The 19,472-nt window shown below is 44.5% G+C and overlaps 1 protein-coding gene across 1 annotated transcript in view; it reads left to right on the top strand.

The window, feature by feature from the left end:
• The window catches only part of PLOD1 (procollagen-lysine,2-oxoglutarate 5-dioxygenase 1), a 103,374-nt gene that overhangs the window by 24,180 nt on the left and 59,722 nt on the right, over nt 1-19,472 (top strand). Inside the window, exons 6-14 of the mRNA XM_069609908.1 lie at nt 4,288-4,351; nt 4,811-4,908; nt 5,102-5,203; nt 5,827-5,958; nt 8,789-8,910; nt 9,779-9,883; nt 12,758-12,883; nt 13,575-13,716; nt 14,309-14,422. Of these exons, the coding sequence (XP_069466009.1) occupies nt 4,288-4,351; nt 4,811-4,908; nt 5,102-5,203; nt 5,827-5,958; nt 8,789-8,910; nt 9,779-9,883; nt 12,758-12,883; nt 13,575-13,716; nt 14,309-14,422 (1,005 nt within the window). The remainder of the gene's footprint in view (nt 1-4,287; nt 4,352-4,810; nt 4,909-5,101; nt 5,204-5,826; nt 5,959-8,788; nt 8,911-9,778; nt 9,884-12,757; nt 12,884-13,574; nt 13,717-14,308; nt 14,423-19,472) is intronic.

The raw sequence follows: 19,472 nt of genomic DNA, 5'->3' as shown, positions 1-19,472 counted from the left end.
CAAAAGTCATACATACCTTACTTGTATAGCTGGGAAAGGGTTAAACTACATTGCATTGGGGGATTGAAAAGTGCTTACCTGTTTGAGAAACTTGTTAACCTTGTTTCCTTCCCTAACCTTTTCCTTTTGCCACAACTTTCTGTATTCCTTTAAACGTACAAGTGATAATTTAATGTCCACATTCTCCTAGCAATTGAAGTCACCGTAGGGTGTAGGAAGTGTCTGTGTCCCATTCCAAAAGGGTATCTACTTATTTACTGAAACTGAGAAAGTGTATTTTTGAAAGTGTATTTAAGTGTTAAATCTTTCTCCTTTCTAAGGAAGGCTTATTTTAATACTGACTGTTAAAATTATTTTTATCAAGAAACCTCGAGTATGTGGTATTTGACTTTTGAACAGTGAAGCCCTGTTACAACACTTCCGCTCACATTCGCCCTTCTTGAGATAAGCCTGGCTGCTAAATCTCTCTACCAACTTGTGTAGTACAGGCCTCTACCAAAGGTTGGGTTACCTATTGCCAAGAGGACAAGGCTGGTGCAGTCTCCCACAGGGTTACTACAATCTTGCCAAACAGCGGGGGGCATCAGCCTCTTCCCAGGTGTCGTTGATGAAAAGGTGACAAGTATCCAGCCATATGGTGGTTAGATCTGGGACATAGAAAAGAGTCTTGTGAATGCCCTCAACCTGTCGAGAACATAATGTAGGATATGAAAATGTGGGCCTTGAATCAAGGAAGTTTGCAATGTCCAGTAGTCCCACCAAAAAAACCTCATCTGGGAACCAACTAATTGGTAACCACTGGCAAGAATGGATGAAGACTGGCACTACTTATCAAATAAGCTGGAGCATAAAGAGAAGCGCATTTGCTAAAATTACTGATTGATTTGTTTCTGTAATCTGAAATGTGGCTGAAAAGAACAATAAATCGGGCATTGGCTCTCACACCCAACTAGCAGCATATCAGTCCCACGGAAAGTCCTATTTGAAATCCTTCGTCTACAGCTATACACCAGGTGCTCGCAAAATCCAGAAGAAATTGTGACGCCTTGTAAAATATTTTCGAGAGAGCAGACTTACAGAAAAGATGCAAGTTGACTATTGATGCAACTTGTGTGTGTACACTGGAAAAGAACCACCATCTCCCAACACATTCCGTACTTCAGAACAGCCCAGAGCAAAGCCTGTGGATCCACCTTCTAGCCACCTGGTGAGCTGAGACTGCAGGTAAATGAAACATAGCTACCGGCTGACTGATTTCCTGCTACAAAAGGAAGTCCTTGTGCTTTCAGCTGAAAGTGTATGTCACTAGAAAAATGATACTAGGTGAGGGGTAAAGCGAGTGCCTCTTTAAGGAGTACTTCCAGCGTGGATGGAATTCACGAGTAAATCCTCCTAGAAGGGGGAAATGGACAGACAAAGCATATCATAAGCCCTTCATGACTCCTAAATGACCAACAATATCTATGTAGTTAATACCATGGGGCAAAAGAGCTGTACCCTTTAACTTTTCTTACTTTCTCATATGCTCTTGGGGTCAAAATGCAAAAAACTCAGTGGATTGCTATCTTTTTATTTTTTTTCTCTTGGCTAAGTGTAATGTCCTACTTTCACACGCAAGGGTTTCTATAGATATGACCCCCCAAACCCCTTTCTGTCGCATGTGTGTTAAACGTTTCTTCTCATTAATCTTAAGGCATTTCTTCCTGTACGTCCTCTTGTCTATCTAATCCGGGCGTGGAAAGTGTAATTCTTAGGTCTCCCGTCACACTTTATTTTCAGATATCATGTTTGTGTGCAGCAGCCAAATACAAAATAAAAACATTTGCATTCTTTGATTGTGGATAAGAGCAAATTCAAGCCGGGGGACGTTGTAAGAATAAAAGAAAGGTGTTGCCTGGTAAAGGAGGTTCAAAGTTTTTGATCCCGTCAGAATAAGAGGTGTTTGACAAGACTGTCAGATTTGAACATTTTACTGCTTGGAATATGGATATATGTGTAGGTGGAATTGGAATGGTGGGAGTGTGGTTTATGGTAGTCGTGGTTGGAAGCCTGACTTGTGAATGGATGAAGTTGCTGTAGAGCCGAGAAGTTCCAGGGGGAAGTAGTGGAGACCGGGTACAAGATGAGACCATGGGGTCTGTGCACCAAAAAACATAAGGCACTGAACAAATGGCAAAGCTCTCAACGCCTCATCTCTATCCCTGTACCAATCACTGGCTAAACAATACAAAAAAGCCATTATTACTGCCAAATCTACCGCTTACAATGATGCAATCTCGCATGCCAGCACTGAATCAAAAGAGCTCTTCGCCATTTTCAAAGAACTATCCACACCAGCAACCAAGACACAAGAGATCCTTAAAGATCGAACATGGTGCAACACCATTCAGTCTGCCCTCCTAAACAAAATCGAACTCCTACAGAAGAAAATCCTAGACCACCACAAAAACCTCATTCAGTACGTCAAATCAGCCTCCCACGTTGAGACAGAATCAGAAGCCAAAAAAGACCCAATTACACCTTTCAAATTCCGAGAAATCTCTGAACTAGAAGTAATAGAAATTGTGAATAAAAACAAGCCCTCCAACTGCAAAGGTGAAGCCTGCCCCGCCAAACTAGTCAGAAACTGCGTAGAAACACTTGCACCATTTCTCAAGTCATTTATCAATGCCTCCTTCAACTCCAACTCAGTTCCAGATAGCCTAACAGAAGATTGGATGCACCCACTTCTCATAAAACGCACCGTAGACCCAGAAAATGCTTACAGACCCATCACCACCGTCCCTTTCCTGCTCAAGTTCCTGGATAAAGTTGCCTACACGCAAATCCAGCATTACTTGGAGGAAAATCCCATCCTAGGTAAAAGACATTCAGGCTTCCGTCCAGGACACGGAACTGAGTCAGCCCTTCTCGATCTCAAAATACAACTCGGCGACATCATGGACAAGGGTAAACCTGCACTTCTGCTCCTACTTGATCTGTCCGCTGCCTTCGACCTGGTCAACTACGACATCCTAGGAATGCAACTAAAAAACAAGGCCCGCTTCTCTCTGCAAGCTATCTCCTGGGTCACTTCCTTCCTTATAGATCGACTCATGAAAGTCTTCTCAGACTCCGCCTGTGCCACCCCAACCACCATCCACTGTGGAGTCCGACAGGGCTCATGCACAGCCCCCACACTGTACAATATATTCACCCTTCCAATCTTCAATGCCCAGGCCAGGAAAGATGCATATTGGCTTCCAGTAAAAGAGCGCATTCCTTTTCAAAACCATGGCCATCACACATAGATGCCCCTCCCTACTTTTCCGAAAGGATCACCATTAACTCATCCACCAGACCCACCAGATCCCATCTAACCAACCAGTTATACGTACCCACCTTCAAAAGAAGCAAAGCCGGTGGGTCCAGCTTTCAACACCTAGCTCCAAAAAACTGGAACGCACTACCTCCCACACTAAGAAACGAAAAATCCTACACCACCTTCCGCAAACTGTTGAAAACCACGCTTTTAACTAACCCGTTTTTTTTTCTCCATTTCAACATATGTTGACTGTAGGTAACTCATATATTGACTGTTTCTTAATGCAACAAACCTACCCACATGATGTAATGTATTCCTGTACTGAACCTACCTACATGATGTGATGTATTCCTGTACTGAGTGAGCATACTATAACAAGCGCCACAATGCCCCTGGGCCGATGTGCGCTATACAAATTTAAATAAATAAATGGGATGTTATGAGAATAATGGCAATGAGTCTGTTCCAGGGAGTAGAATTCGCAGAACACCATTGTTATGGAATAAGGAGACTGGCTATGTTTTCTTACTATGTAATTTTAGTTGGTGCTACATGCTCACGGGCCTTTAAATATGAACTGTTCATGCTTTGTATTCTACTGTTGCATTTGTTGGGATTCTACTGTTTTGATTTTGTCTTTTTTTCTTTTTATTTCTTTTTGATTTTGGGTAGAGGACTCTGTTGTAATCTGAACCATGCTCGCAGTGTTCACAAGCATGGAAGGTGGAACGTGTGGGGAAGACTGTTGTATATGGAGGTGAGGGGGTTGAGGAGTAGGTTTGTCGGTGTGCTGGTCCACTGGTAAATAAGACATATAGATGACACTCACCGTCTCCGAGCGTCTGTAGAGAACTAGCCAAATGTGTAGTGGTGGTGGGGGCTTTGAAGGTAGAGGTTTGTTCTGTGTGTGTGACAGTTCTGCCTGAATTTCAGGGAAAGGTGTTTGCATTATTTCACATGACCTTTTCTTTTTTTTCTTTTAGGAGAAACTCAACATGACTTTAGATCACCGAAGTCGCATATTCCAAAATCTGAATGGAGCTGTAGGTGAGCCAGGCATGCGCTAGGATTCTTCCCTGTAAATCTGCTAAGTGTTTTAACAGAAATCTAGTGCAATATTTTTTAGCAAAGCACATGCTGCGTGGGTCAATTGCCTACTGCAAATGTGAATAATCATTTAGTAACAGGTTTCATACCAAAAGAGTGGTTTCAGAATGTCATCCTCCTATGGAGAATAAAAGGAGTGCTTTTATGCCGACCATAGAACGTGCTTTTAGGAATCCACACAAAATAAGTTCCGTTGTAGTGTTTGCCATATAAATGAAGGCACTTGTTTGGGAAAATTTGTTCAATCCCGATCCTCGAAAATTTGTTCAATCCCGATCCTCCCTATCCTGTGTGTGTGTGTGTGTGTGTCTCTCTTGAGTATTATCACCACCAGTGCCATTCCACGGGTATGAACACCTACTCTCGCAGTCTGGTAACTAGTTTTCATGCTGTTTTTAGATGATATTGTTCTGAAGTTTGAAAATGGAAAAGTGAGAGCACGGAACATTGTCCATGATACGCTACCTGTCTTAATTCATGGAAACGGACCCACAAAGGTAATCTGGTGTGCAATTCTGTCACCCCCTCACTTCCCTGTCACAATGATGAGCTGTACAGCTATCTAACACAAAATGTACGAATAAACCACAACAGATTCGGCTTTAAGAAACTGTAGTTTTGAACACTAGGTGAGAATTTTTTTTTTCTTTCTCTGATCTAAACTGAATACAAAACATTTTTATGATGCAGCTACAGCTCAACTATTTGGGTAACTATATCCCGCGCGTGTGGACGTTTGAGACCGGCTGCACTGTTTGTGATGAGGGACTGCGGAACCTTGCCGGTTTCAAGGTAAGAGTGCCTGTTGAGCTTGGAGTCCGTCAAGGTGCCTTATCTCTGAAGGAGGGCCTACCCTCGTTGTCTTATGGTTTTGTGTGCTGACACGCTCCTGCTATTCTACACTGCCTTTTTTTCCCCTGGGTATTGTTCCTCTGGATTGTGTGTATTGTACCTTCTTTCCTGAATAATGTAATTCACTGGGTGGTAAATGCCCCTCTCCATCCTCGGTACTCTTCTTCCTCATACTCTGTTTTATGGTAATGGTCTTTCACCAGGTGGCACCGGCTATTCTGTCTCGGGTATAGTTCCTACACACTCTGCGCTGAGTACTAGTCTTCAAGTAGGTGCATGCTGTGCTTCATCCTACTCCATGTTCCTCCTACTTGCTGGTGTACACTTTAATTCATCTTGGTTTGTGTTTCTTCTCAAGCTCTTATGTACTTTTCTCTGTCGTCTTCTATCCAGGTTTGTCACAGTGGGCTTCATACTGTCTATTGGTGTTCCTGGGATGGATGCATGCTGTGCTTCATGCTGTGTTTTCTTTTATTTATTTATTTATTTTTAATGTGGTGTCTTCCACTCACCTTGATGCTGTTCCTGACCAATGTTCCTTTTTTCACTTCTGTGGATTGTAGGAAGACTCCTTTCCTCTGGTTTTAATCGGGATATTCATTGAACAACCAACACCCTTCCTTTCTGAGTTCTTCAAGAGGCTGCACAACCTGCAGTACCCAAAGCAGAGGGTACAGTTGTTAATCCGCAACCATGTAAGTCTTCTGGCCCCAACGGATGCTAGTGAGGGAAGGCATGCTGCAACACACTACAGATACTAGAATCTTATAGAAGAAAAGGAGATGTCTTTATTTGGTTACATAAAGATATTTCAGGAAGATCTATCCTAGAACTAGATACCCAGTATGCACATCATATAGCTTCCCAGCTGTCCCACATCAGCATTCCATACACATGGAGCTAGAAGAGGGGTCTGCAACCGGAGGCTCTCCATATGTTTTGGACTATGCCTCTCATGCTCACTATGATCCCTACCATGGACTATGTTGGGTAGGACTGATGGTAGTTGTAGTCTAAAACATCTGGAGAGCAAAAGTTTGCAGAACCCTGAGCTAGAGGAAGAATTTCTGCACATAAAATAAGCATTACACTGCATGTACACAAGTGCCAGAAGCATAATTCCGGGTAAAGATGACAAGGGGCTGAGTGGCTCTTAGATGGTTTGTTTTCCTCTTGGCTACCTAGTTGCTATTCTGCGCCTAATTGTTGCCTAGTGACCAATGGCCAAATAGTGTCACCGGGTGGCCAATGACCATGCAGTAGCTTAGGGTAAGAGGGGCTCTTCCTAGTGGAATTAATGCTGCAGAGGCTTGTTTGAATAACCCTGCCAAAGACCATGCAGTCCGCTACACAACCTCAATTTCCAGTTCCTCTTATTGGTTTTTTGCCGCATGAACATTGCAATCCCTGTGTTAATCTTCAGCCCCCTAGTGATAGCACTGCTGAATCCAAGCATACAAAGAACCTGTGTGCATGTCCATTTTTCAAAAACTAAAAACTCAACCATCTCTTGACTTGAGATAAATATCTCAAAATGCCATATTAAATCAGTATCGCATTAACTTGACTTTGGATAGTCCAAGACTGACATCTCTCAAATACAAACAGGCACATTTTAGCACACTGCAGAGCTCTCAGACCGAGCTGAAAGAGAAATGTGTAATGCAGTTTAGAGTAGTCTGCTTTTCACAAGACATAACAAATTAAACTAGGTGGCAAGGAATACATTTGTTTTTTGAAGTGTTACATAAGAAATGAACAGTTGTAAGCTGGGAAATGTAGCTCAGAACATTGACATTCGATTTCCTCACATAAAGAAGTTGCCGGATTTCAACATTTAAATGCTCAGAAGCATGATGGACTCCTTCTCCTCTGTATTTTGGGGTGCGGGCGTTACCTGTGTTATATTACATAGGATTTATAAAGTTCATCTCTACCATATACAAGATCTTTGAGGTATTACTGATGTTGTGCTATAGCTCTGTGGGATAAGTGTGATCATGAGGTGAAGCATCGGGGTACCTATAGGCCACCCCACCCGCTATCTCCCACCGGTCCGATTTGTTGAGGTGCTGTATGAACAGTTGTTCCTTTTCAGTGTGTTTCTGTAGCAAGTGGTTGGGTAACTCTCACCACTCCCCATCTCCAACATGTAGGCGTGTCATAGTGTAGGTCTGGGAGGAGTAGTCCTAGTGCAGGGGTGTAGGCTAACTGTAATCTCTTCGAAATTCATGTTGGCCCTGGTTTGTTCAGATGAGGTGTGGATGTTGATTTCTTTATGGAGATGTAAAGTAGCGGCATCGGTGTGACTATATGTATTCCCATCTCTTACAGATTGGAATATCCAGGTTGGCTGGTAATCCTGATTGGGGGGTGGAGGGTTGCTTTCTGTAAGGCCTCCTATTTTTTTCTTTCCTGTCCGGCTTTATTAATGTGATGTATTAATGTATTTGTGATACCTGCTCACTGCTGTCAGTGGGGTTCAAGTGGCAATAGGCCCTCCCCATCTGTCTGTTGGCTTTGTGACATGAGAGGTTCCTAGCAGAGGGGTGGGTGCAAACAGGCCTGCCCCCTTTTCCTACTTTCCGGGACGGGATGTATGGTCACCTATGTGATTCCTAGATAACTAAATTTATTCTTTATTATTTTTATTGCACCTGAAAAAAGCTTGATTTTTGCCTTTTCAGAGCTGGTTGTTTATAGGTATGTGTGTCATATATGTTGTACGAGGTCACCCCCACACCATCCCCCAGTTGGCTGAGCATGATCTTTGTTAGAGTAACCTTGTTCCAGTTGCAATTTCGGTTAGGTAGCACCAGGGACAAAAGCCGGTGGCTGTAGATAATTTAGAACCATGCTGTAGACATAGTAGAACCCTCCGCCACCATGGTCACATGAGGCCCAGTCCTTTTATCAGACGAAGGGATGGGTTGGCTCCAATGAAGTAGAGCGAAAGCTTAAAATTATGCTATGCCCAGGCGCATTGTATTTCCTGAATTGTTGGTAGTTTCCTTGTTAATTGAGTGGTTAGGCAAGACTGTTCCAGAGCTGTGTACCTTGGGATTTCAGTCTTCTTGTCCTATGCTGCTTTTGCCTTACTTTCGGTTGTCAGATCATCTATCCATTGCTTGAAGATTTTTAGGGTATTTTCCACAGTAGACTTTAGTGATGGTGCAAAGGACTTTGAACTCCACTCTGCATTTCATCAGAGGCCAACTGAGGGATGTCAGGTTGGGGTTCCAATGATCCTCTGTGAAAATGTATGAATAACAGCAATTTGACAATTTAGATATTACAAGTTGCTTTTAGCAGGGTTCAAACAGAGTTTTAATCAACCCCCTCTCATAACCCCCCTCCCCCAGTACCTCCCCATTGTAGCCTGAGCATGGCCCTTTATAAAAGTATTAATAAGTATTGTCCGGATAGAGTGTTAGAACTTAATCTGTCTACATGTTAGCTTGGGGCTTGTCACTGGTTATGAGCCTGTAGCACTCATGTCATGAGAGGTCATTTTTTTGTTTTCAGGAGTTCCTTCATCAGTCTCGGGTGGATGCATTTGTGGCTGAGCATGGCAATGAGTATAATGCAGTGAAGGTGCTTGCACCAGAAGAACCGCTCGAGAATGCCGAGGCTCGAAATATGGCTGTGTGAGTATTACTTAAGGTGGGCAGACAACCTAAGCGTAGAAAGGTGGATCTCTGTGGAGTCCTGGACGGCTAAAGGGACATGTACAATTGCATTCCAGAGCATACTAATGTACGAGGCAGGGTCTGAACATTCTTAGATTCAGGGAGACTCTGTGCGTGTTAGAGTTGCGTGATGGGTGTACTTGTGACCAGAGGTGCAGGGGTGATCTCAAAGTGGTCAAAGGTGTAGCATGCATGCAGGAGATTCAAAAGAAGGGCCTTTGAACCCTGGTTTCTTGAAAGGATGTGGAGTAGAAGAAATGGCTGTACACTTTTAAGTGCTGTGCGTGTGCGGGTAAACTCTGGTCCCAGGAAGAACTATAGATGCTGAAGTTCTGAGGGAATCATTTGTATGTTGGGGTCCTATAAATGGGCATGCTTGCATCCAGAACTAGGTCTGCATACAGTTGAATATCGCATGGTCTTGTCATGCTGATCTCAATATGGCAATTTGATTCCTGCTTGGGTCCAGAGGAGAGACCGAGCACACTTATTGTGAATTAGGATTTACATTTTTGGGGATCTTTGTATATTCTGGGATCACATGCATGTCTGCATGAAATATTTGTATTTGGGTCCAAGGAATGGTCTCTAGTCAGAAAGTCTGTTTGCTGTGGCCCAGTGAGGCGTACATATGCAGAGCTGTGGAACAGGCATTAAGTGTGTGTGAGGTTATGTTCCTTTGCGGTCTACATTTCCTCTTTTACCAGTCTGTGTACCATTGTGCATCTGTTTGCCTCCTCATATCTCCTTTCACCCCTTCACTCAAACTCTCTTGCCCTTTCTGATTTGTTTAACAGTCCTCTTCTCTTCCATCTGTTCTTCTCAGGGACATGTGTCGACAGTCTCCAGACTGTGAGTATTATTTCAGCCTTGATGCAGCTGTAGTTCTCAAGAACCCAAATATTTTGAAGAGCCTTGTAGAACAAAACAAGTGAGTATTGTATTTTTATTTACATTCAAATGCATACCCCAACCCAATTCATCAGCCTCTGTTAACCCATTGTTTGTGCCCTTCTCTACAAGTCATGTTAACCCTTTCTTTACCTCCACTAACAACCTGCTCCTTGACTCAAAACCTGCTCCTTCCTTCTCACAACACCCCGCTCTTCAGCACTTGGTCATGATTCAATTCTTCGAATTAGCTCCTTTTATTGGTTGAAATAGATCTTTTTTTAATCCTATTGCCCGTCCTTTCTTTCGGATACTCAGACAATTTCGTCTCTGGATAAGATTCCTGACCCTTCCCCAGAACCTGATAAACCTCTTCTGGAAGATTCCCCTGTGCCCCTTTCTGGTATCTGTTGTCAGAAGTGCACTTCTCCTCGCGAGTACAGTGGCCAGAAATTCTCCTCTTCTGGCACATTCCTCCCTTTCTAATTCACTGGCCAGAAGGTCTCTTCTTTCCGCCACCTTGGATTCATTAGTGCGTTCCAGGCTATTTGCATCCTACAAGCGCAGTTTCTCTACCAGAACTACTTACCCTCTCATAGAAAAGACTATGCCTGCCTGGTCTTGATTCATGCATCTGCTTTATGCATATGCAAGCTGCAGAGAATACCAAATAAATAGTCAGCGCTGCCAACTGTTCCAAGAATAAGGAATAAGGAATTGGTCATACTCAGTAGCCCTAAAGCACTGCATGTGCTGCCAGTATCTCAAATAATTTGTAGTGTGTGTTCTATTAACAGTGCTGCATATCATATTTTCTCTTTGATACACAAACCGTTCTGATGTATTGGTCCACTAGTATCTCTGAAATACAGGGAGAAGGCAGACAGCCAGAGTCTTGTATGATTTTCTGGAATGCACTGCATTTGGAGCTTGGTGTAATAGGAATATCACAGGCTAGTCGGAGAAACATAACACCCATTTGCTTTTTAACAGACTTTGACAAATGAGTCTGCATCCAGTAACGTTTGCTGTTCGTAAGCATATATTGCATTTGACTAGACATAATAGTGTCATAACAAGAGGTATTTTCTGTCCTTGGATATTTGATCTAGTCAAAATCTCCTTTCACGGAGGATTGATTGGTGACAGTCTAATCGCTTAGGCTTAATGGTCACATATTGTCTTCTGCTGGATTCATCCCATATTGATATGAGGGTTTCTTCCCCTTTTAGATATGATAGTCTGAAGATGTATTGCCTATGTTGCTCCCAACACATCCTGATCCAAAAGTCTGAATATCTGTCCTCTTAGATTCCTTGCCTACCATCCATTGGCCTGATATTTACTCCTCTCCTGAATCTGATAGTTGGTTGTAAGTTTCCCTTTCCCCTTCTTTCCAAAATCCAGTGGCTACTTTGTCCCTTCTGCCGGGGGATTCCAGTCATCAGCTGTTTAGGTCTAAAGTCGCGACATGAGCCCCCTAATCGTTTTTTCTTGTGTACTAGTTCACTGAAAAGTTTCTTTATTGAGTTCTCATCCAAGGCCTCACTAAAGGTGCTAGTATGTGTGTTGTGATCCCTGTGGAGCTCGGTTGCACACAACATTTGTCTTTGGTGGCAACAAGCCTAAATTGTCAAGGCGCAAATTAGGGGAACCTTATGTTGCCTGGCACAGGATACCCGAGTGGTACTCGTGCGTTACAAACTGTGAAGCAGTAAAAAAGACAAACATTATTTTTTGTTGTGAAAGAATACAGACTTTTGGTGTGAAAGAATACAGACATAGCCAGCAGAGACGATCTGGTGAGCGCATTAATAAGCTGTGTTGGTTCACAGCTGTGTGTTTGCCCAGTAAGTTTGTTGCTGACAAATATTTGAAGGGTGCACAATTGTGATTGAGCATAGTCTGTGCTCTGCTGGCACCTGAACCTTGTCAATCACTGGACGAGTCCAGAAGCACCGGGAAGGTACCTTTACCAGAACACGACCGTGTGTAAGCTTTGCTTTGGCAGCCTGCCCAAGATCACACTGACAACAAAGTGCTGCTGTGAACTACAGAATTCACCCTTCTCATTGACTGCTACCACCCCTTGACCTACTTATTGGGACCAGCTGGGTCAGAATTGAAGGAGGAAACGCCAGATGGCCTGGGTAAAACGCGCCAGAGGACTACTATTTCAAAGGACATTAAAACCGAAGGAACATCGATCAAAGACCCCTAGCTGGAACCGTATCCCAGACTTACCTGACTTGCACGGCTGGCCAATGTCCCTACAACCTGTCTACTGGTCCTATGCACTATTCTTCCGGACAGCTACACCATTCCCCAGAATTAGGTCACCTTTTGTTTTCTGTCCAGCATCGCATCTGGAAATGTTAAAGTTGCCCTTCCCCTGTGGGAGTGTTTTGGGGAACTTCTACTTTTAACACTATTTGTAAACTTTTGGACTACTTCTGATGTGCTTTCCTATAACTACTTGCCTGCAATTCTGCATTCCATTTTTCCTGCACTGTAAAGATAAGGCTATGTTTTTAGTACTACATTGTATGAATGCTCCCTTACTGCATATTCTAAAGTGTTTTCTGTACCTTTAGCCACCCGGCCCTGTTTTTGAGAGGGCTTTGTTGGCTACATGACCACGTTTGCAATGTTTTGGGCAGGTTTTTATTACTGTACATAACGGCATCTTCCTCACACAGACCGTCTTGCTCTGCTTGGTTTATACCATCATCGCAGAGTCATGTCCTTGAATCTAAAGGTGAGATGGTGTCTTCTCACAATCAAATTCAATGGATGCACATCTTTTCTGCTGGTTGTCCTTGATTTGTCCTTTTTTGCAGTTGCTCGCGTGAAAAAAGTTTGCATTATTGTTCCTTTTAGTGTGTACTGCTCTCACGTGTCTCTTCTTTTGCAGGTCTATCATTGCTCCTCTTGTGGGACTTCTGGGAAAGCTGTGGTCCAATTTCTGGGGAGCACTGAGTGCAGATGGCTTCTACGCCCGTTCAGAGGACTATGTGGATATAGTTCAGGGGCAGAGAGTGTAAGTTGCTGCAATTCAGATTCTTCTATTAAGCATCCTAAAAACCCATTGAGCAGTGATAGTCTTTCCAGGATATCCTTGTAGCATTGTGAAGTGTTTTAACAGTTCTTGAACAATGTTTGGGTGGACCATCCACCCCTGCAGGACTCTAGCAAACCTAACTTGTAGAACAGTAAGTCTACCTGGCACGTTGTTCAATGATTTATTTACAGGTGTAGCAAACTGCCGTAACACTCCTGGTGTGCTCTGTCCCTGCCCTCTTTGGCAGAATGGCCTGCCCCTCTGAGACTCTATGTATGACCGCCCACAAGCCCTTTCCTTGTTCCCTGACACTGTCCTCTGTGGTACCTGGCCATGTTCTTTCTATGGCAGCACATGCTTGAGTTTGGTATTCTCTTAAGGTCTTCTGTAGGGCACAATTCAGACATATTTTTGTACACACAAATCATGCCACCACTTTGGGCCTTTGTTGATGACGCACATTGGGGGCATAGGACCTTGGGAGTGGGATGAATGAGGGTAGGATGGCGTTGACATGAAGATGGGGGGAGACAAAAGTGCAGTTGCTGCAAAATTAAAGGACCACAGATTCTCCACGTGTGGAAACCAGTGTTTTCCCCTTGGGACAATCTGTTCCTCTCTTGTCTTTCTTTATATGAATTCCATCTTTTCTCTCCCCTTTTGTTTGCAGTGGAGTTTGGAATGTTCCATACATCTCCAATGTTTACCTTATGAAGGGTAGCGTACTGCGCTCTGAGCTAAAGGAGAGAGATCTGTACTACAGCGGCCGGCTGGACCATGATATGGCTTTCTGCCACAATGTGCGCGAGCGGGTGAGTATGAGGTCTTGACTGTGGATCGGCCTAAGTAATCTGTGAAGGGGAGGCAGGTCTTTGTGATATGTGATGGGGAGACTGGCATTTGGGGTCTGTGGAGGGGGGGGCTGTTCTTTGGGGGGACAAGGATGGGGTCTGGGAGAGAGATGCTTTTGGTATTTTTGGAAGGGTCATCGAAGAATGGGCATTGCCAAGTCTTAAAAGACTGTTAGAAGTTTCTTTTGGGAGGGAGTAGGTGGACTTTAACTGTAAAGCGCATTCATTGCAGGGTATCATTTTGGGCAAGTAAGCTAGTTTAGAATGTTTATAGATCAGACCTATACATTTGCATCATTTATAAGAGTAATCACACCCACAAAACACTTGTACATAACAAAATCTTCCTTGAAGTGAGGACATACAGAAAAATTATATCTTGCAGCGATATTGAAATATTGTCCCACCTAAGGAACACCTATTCTACTTTTGTATCTAAACTCGAACAATCTTCATATAATTGTCAGGTTCAATTCCACACTTGATGTTGATTCTGTTCATCCCTTTTTAGGGGGGTTATAACGTACCTTTCAATTATCCCTTTTCTCTGAAGGGCGTCTTCATGTTTGTGACAAACAGACAGAATTTCGGGCACATCCTTTCCTTGGAGAATTACAGGACAGATAAGCTGCACAATGACCTCTGGCAGATCTTCAACAATCCTGAGGTGACGTATTTTGGGAACATCTTGGCAGAGTCCAGGTTACACACTTGTCTGCCAGCTTGTTCTATGGTGGCTGATAATGTGCAAGAATTTGAATGAATACAATGGGCCTCATTACAAGTTTGCCGGTCTGGAAACGAGGGTGCCGTGAGCTCACGGCACCCTTGTTTTCGGACCTGCACACTACGTGTTTGCCTCTGGGGCCGCTGCGCCCGACAGGTCTGACCCTGCTGGGTGCAGCGACCACGGTAGGCAGACTCTTCACGGAAGCGCCGGCACCGTTCGCAACGATGCCGGCGCTTCCGAGTCCCCACTCCCATAGAGTCCTATGGGACCTTGAGAATGGGGACTAACATTTTACGGCACCTAACTTCCCGGGGCGCAAAATTATGAGTCTGGCGGCAACCTGCCGCTAGCACAGGCAGGTGTACCGCCGGTTTCGTAATGAGGCAATGCAATTTATTATTTTTTTTTTCTTGTACGTTTCATTTCGCCGATTGAGAAAGGTCAATTAAACTTACATCAATGCAAACATTACACACATAAGACCAATACAAGGCATCCTCCAATGCTCGCGTGAGCTGTAAGTTTGTAACAGAGTTTCACAGTGACAGTTATTCAAATAAACACTCTCAAGGTTTCTTGATTAAACAGTTATTTAGTAATTTAACAGTCAGTTATAAGCCTTCAGAAGGGAGCAAAACATGTAACACTTAAATAGACTTCGAAACACACTCTTAGTTTCTCTAAAATCAGATGATACCCATTGGGGATGGCACACACACTTCCTTACCCCCTCAGGTAACTTAAATAGCTAGGACAGTGTGGCCATTGATTCATCACTGGGACATTTAGAGCAATACTGAGTTTGGGGCAAAAGATTTGAGATGGGAATAAAACTGGGGTTAACAACTAATTTGTACTTTTAAAACCCTCCAATGCAAAGTAAATTAACCCTTTCCTGGGGTAAAGGTAAGGAAAAGATGTAAGAAGTCTTTTAGGGAGCCAGGACAGCTAATGTTAGTTGAGCAAAGTCTAGGGGAGCTGGTGATATTCTTGCAGGTAAGTAAACGTCTTGCACAATGTTTTTAGAAAAGTTTATAGAAATGAAGATCAGTGAAGGACCACAAGCTGTTTAGGCTTGTGAGGAGCAAAGCTGCAAGCAACTCTGCAAAAGAGCAACCAAGGGCAACCAAAACAAGTCTCAACGCTACACGACAAGAGGTAAGCAACCTCTTAATTTACAATACCTTTTGGTTTGAAGAACTGACTCCAGCAGCCTTGGGTTCTAGTTGCAGGTCTGCAGATCTGGTGTTCCTGGGCCTCAGTCGTGGTGTCATGCCGCAGTCCTGGGAGGTATGGCATTGATGGACTTCAGCGCATCGTAGGTAACCAAGGTTGCTGAATACTACATAGAAGCACTAGATACAGTCTAGTCTTCTACCAAGATGGCCGTCTGTGATGGTGTTGCTATAACATCGCTCCCAGCCTTCCATTCGGCGCGTTGTATCTCTCTACCTGGTACCCGCTTGGCGCTCTGCCTCTTCGCTTGTTTGTTTTCCACTTGCGCTTCTTGAATCTTTGTACCGGTGCCCTTGTCAGTCTCCCCCTTCCACGGGCGGCTGTGATTTCTACAAGGCTAATTTCTTCCTTACTACGGTCTCTCAGTTCCTTTCCCTGAGTCGTTCTCTGTCTCTCTCTGTCTCTCTCTCTCTCTCTCTCTCTCTCTCTCTCTCGTGTTAGCCTTCCTCTCTGACCTCTGCCTTCGCTCGGAGGACTCCCGGGTTCTCCGAGTTGTTCCCCCTTTGCTGTGCCGCCGCCGTTCTGGCTCTCTCTCTCTCTCTGTCTGTCTCTCTCTCTCTCTCGTGTTAGCCTTCCTCTCTGACCTCTGCCTTCGCTCGGAGGACTCCCGGGTTCTCCGAGTTGTTCCCCCTTTGCTGTGCCGCCGCCGTTCTGGCTCTTCACCATATTTCTTTTACCTGTACTTTCGCTTACCTTCTTTCCTCCTGTTTGTTACCTCATTACCTTCAGTCAGTCTCCTGGACCATCCTGCTGATCTAGCATTGCCGCTTATGGACTTACCCAGCCTCCAGTCATCCTCACAGTGGACGTGCAGTTGTACCGTTTGAACCACCTAATACAGCAACAGATCAGACCACAACAGGGTTTTTTTGGTGCCAAGAAGCTTTTTCCCTGTACCCGAGGTGGGCTTTCTGGGGTTCCCTTTCGTCAGGAAACAATATCCTGCCAAGGTGGCCTCCAGTGGAGCCCGTCCTTATCTGCACGATAAAATTGTCAAGATCAAGAAGAATTTCAAGGAAAAGAAGACTCGGAGGAAAGAGATTCTGGAGACAAGGAACAGTTCACCTGAAGATACAGGTGAGGAGGGGTCACGGGAAAGTACACCTGAATTTACCAGTTATGACACGTGGGGACAAGAGGGAGGACGTCTGGGGACTCCTGCACTACGAATTGAAGATCAGCGGCAGCAATGGGCAAACTTCAGATTAGCGGCACTTTGCAGTATCAGCTCCTTGCGTCTCTCACAAATATCACCACTGTGGTTCTCGGCTGCCGAGTTGGACTTTCCTCGCATCTGGGGTCCAGCACTCTGTTGAGGTGGCTCAGGCTTGGCCAGTCCTGCTTCCTGGGAGTCCAGAGGATCTTCCTGGAGCTCGGGTCCGACTTAAAAACGAGACACTCGATTCTGGTGTTCCTCTCACTGGCAATCGGTTCCTGCAGCAGCAATGGAAGTACAGCCAGATCTGAGAGGATGTCCAGATGAGTTCGCTTTGGGGCTGATTTGCCCCACCAACCCAAGACGGGGATGGGGAGGGGGGAGTAGTCCTTGCAGGGCTTCTCTAGTCAAGGCAAATTCGGAGCTTCAGCACAGCAGCAGGGCTTCACCGGGCAAACTCAACGGTCCAGGAGTTGCAGCAGGCATCTCTTCCAGGTTGTTCTTCAGATTCCTTCGTTCCAGTGGTCGACTCTCCCTTCCAGGCAAAAAGCCTTGCCTTTTTATGCAGGTTTCTCCCATTGATTCGCAGCCCAGCTGTCACGCACACAGCAGGGTGGCTGTCCTGCAAGGACAGCCAACCAAGCACCTAAGAGTGCATTCCTGTCACTTAGGAGATTAAGCACAGGGAGTTTCGGGCACCTCCCTCACTTCCTGCCCCTGCCAGACACACTGTAGCCAGAGGCGAGCTTCAGCAATGAAACCCGCCAAAGACAAAACAAACAAAGGGGCCAAACCTGGTTTGGCGCGCACAGTAAATCTCAAGAAGGACCTTTCCAACAAGAAATGCCGAAAAAAGACTGGGCCATTTTGACAAAATGGGCACCCATGGGGGCTTTAATGAGGCTGCAATTGCAGCCCACAGTAAAAACACACAATGGTAGTAAAAAGTAAACCACCGTCACCAGCCATTAATCGTAGAAACGGTAACATGAGAAACTAGACAAAGGGGATACTAAGTAACCCCTCCAGCACTCTATTATAAGATGGTGTGTGCTGGGTCTAGAAAGTTACAATGCAAGTAAAGCCAATTTCACTTCACTGCTCTTGGAAACAGTAGTTTAACCAAGACAATGTATTTAAACTTTGGGGAAATCTGAAAGACTTCCCTGTGCCATCTTCACTGAAGGTCATGTGTGACACAATGTAAAAGATGATGACTATGGAGTTTGTCAGACTCCAAAACCAAAGGAAACAAAATAACCAAATCAGAGTAACACCCGGCTGAGAGAGAGAAAATGGTCTCTCACTGCAAGGTTAAAGTCCAGCAAAATAGCTGGGTGTCTCTAAGGAGGGAGGAATTTGCACATTTCTGAGAATTCTCCCGAACAGCTCGTAAAAAGCCTGAAAATAATTTTATAGGGTTGTTGTAACATGACAATTTACCTGTAATAAGAGCATGACATCACAGTTGCTCTCTAATCAGATGTCACAATTCTTGCTGCTTGAGCCAACTGTCAACGCAGCACTTATTTGAAGCTGTGACAAACATTTCAAATTCCTTGCTTGTAAAAAGGTTTTCTGACACTTTACAACCATTAGTAACTGTTTATGGTAGAATGTTTAATTTTTGCACTGATTAAGTTTAACACATGAGAGCAAGAACACACATTTTATTACTTGTTGATTTGGAGTTTTAAAGTTATTTGGTAATCGTTGAAAATGCATATTTGTCTAGCTGGAGGGAGGGCTGGACCAAGTATCTGAAAGGTAAAGCATTCTGTGGGGGGATTAATTCAAGAAATCTTGATCCATGTCTTGTTGGCGTTGAATTTAAGTTTACTGCTGTACTGTGTGTGTGTGTGTGTGTGGTGTGTGTGTGTCTATGTCCTTGTGGGGACTTGTGGTTGATAACACGCACACGCTGAGGGGACTTGATTTCACTGCGGTGACCTGAACCCAAGTCCCCACATGGTAATGCCTTCCATTCTCCTCCAGAGACTTAGCACATAGAGAGTGACTCTCACTGGCTTGAGGGAAGGAGCACTCTCCAACTCTTCCTTGATTAGGGCCAAAGGACCGCTAACCGAATGACCATAGAGCAGCTCAAAGGGGCTGAATCCAACCCCATCTTGAGGGACTTCTCTATAAGCAAAGAGAAGGCATGGCAGTTGAAGGTCCCACTTTCCTCTAAGGGGTTCCCCTAAAGCACCTATCATGCTCTTCATAGTTCTGTTAAACCTCTCCACCAACCCATTGGTTTGGGGATGATAGGCTGTTGAACTTGTAGGTCATTCCACAGTTTTTCCACATGGTTTGCATGTAGTGGGACGTAACATTTGACCCCCTGTCACAAATGACCTCCCTAGGAAAACCAACCCTGGTAAAGATACCAAGTAGGGCCTTAGCCACTGCCTGAGCAGTAACAGTCCTCAAGCGTATGGCTTCAGGATACCTGGTAGCATGGTCTACCACAACAATATAAATCGGTTGCCTGAAGTGGGGGGGACTAGGGGACCGAGAATGTCAATCCCCACCCTCTCAAAAGGAACTGCCACCATTGGGAGATGCACTAAAGGTGCCACATTCTTGGCTCCA

This window comes from Ambystoma mexicanum, chromosome 8 (assembly GCF_040938575.1).
Source record: "Ambystoma mexicanum isolate Mex_15411 chromosome 8, UKY_AmexF1_1, whole genome shotgun sequence".
NCBI lineage: Eukaryota > Metazoa > Chordata > Amphibia > Caudata > Ambystomatidae > Ambystoma > Ambystoma mexicanum.
The sequence above is the reverse complement of the archived record's forward strand: the minus strand, read 5'-3'. Positions and strand labels throughout refer to the sequence as shown.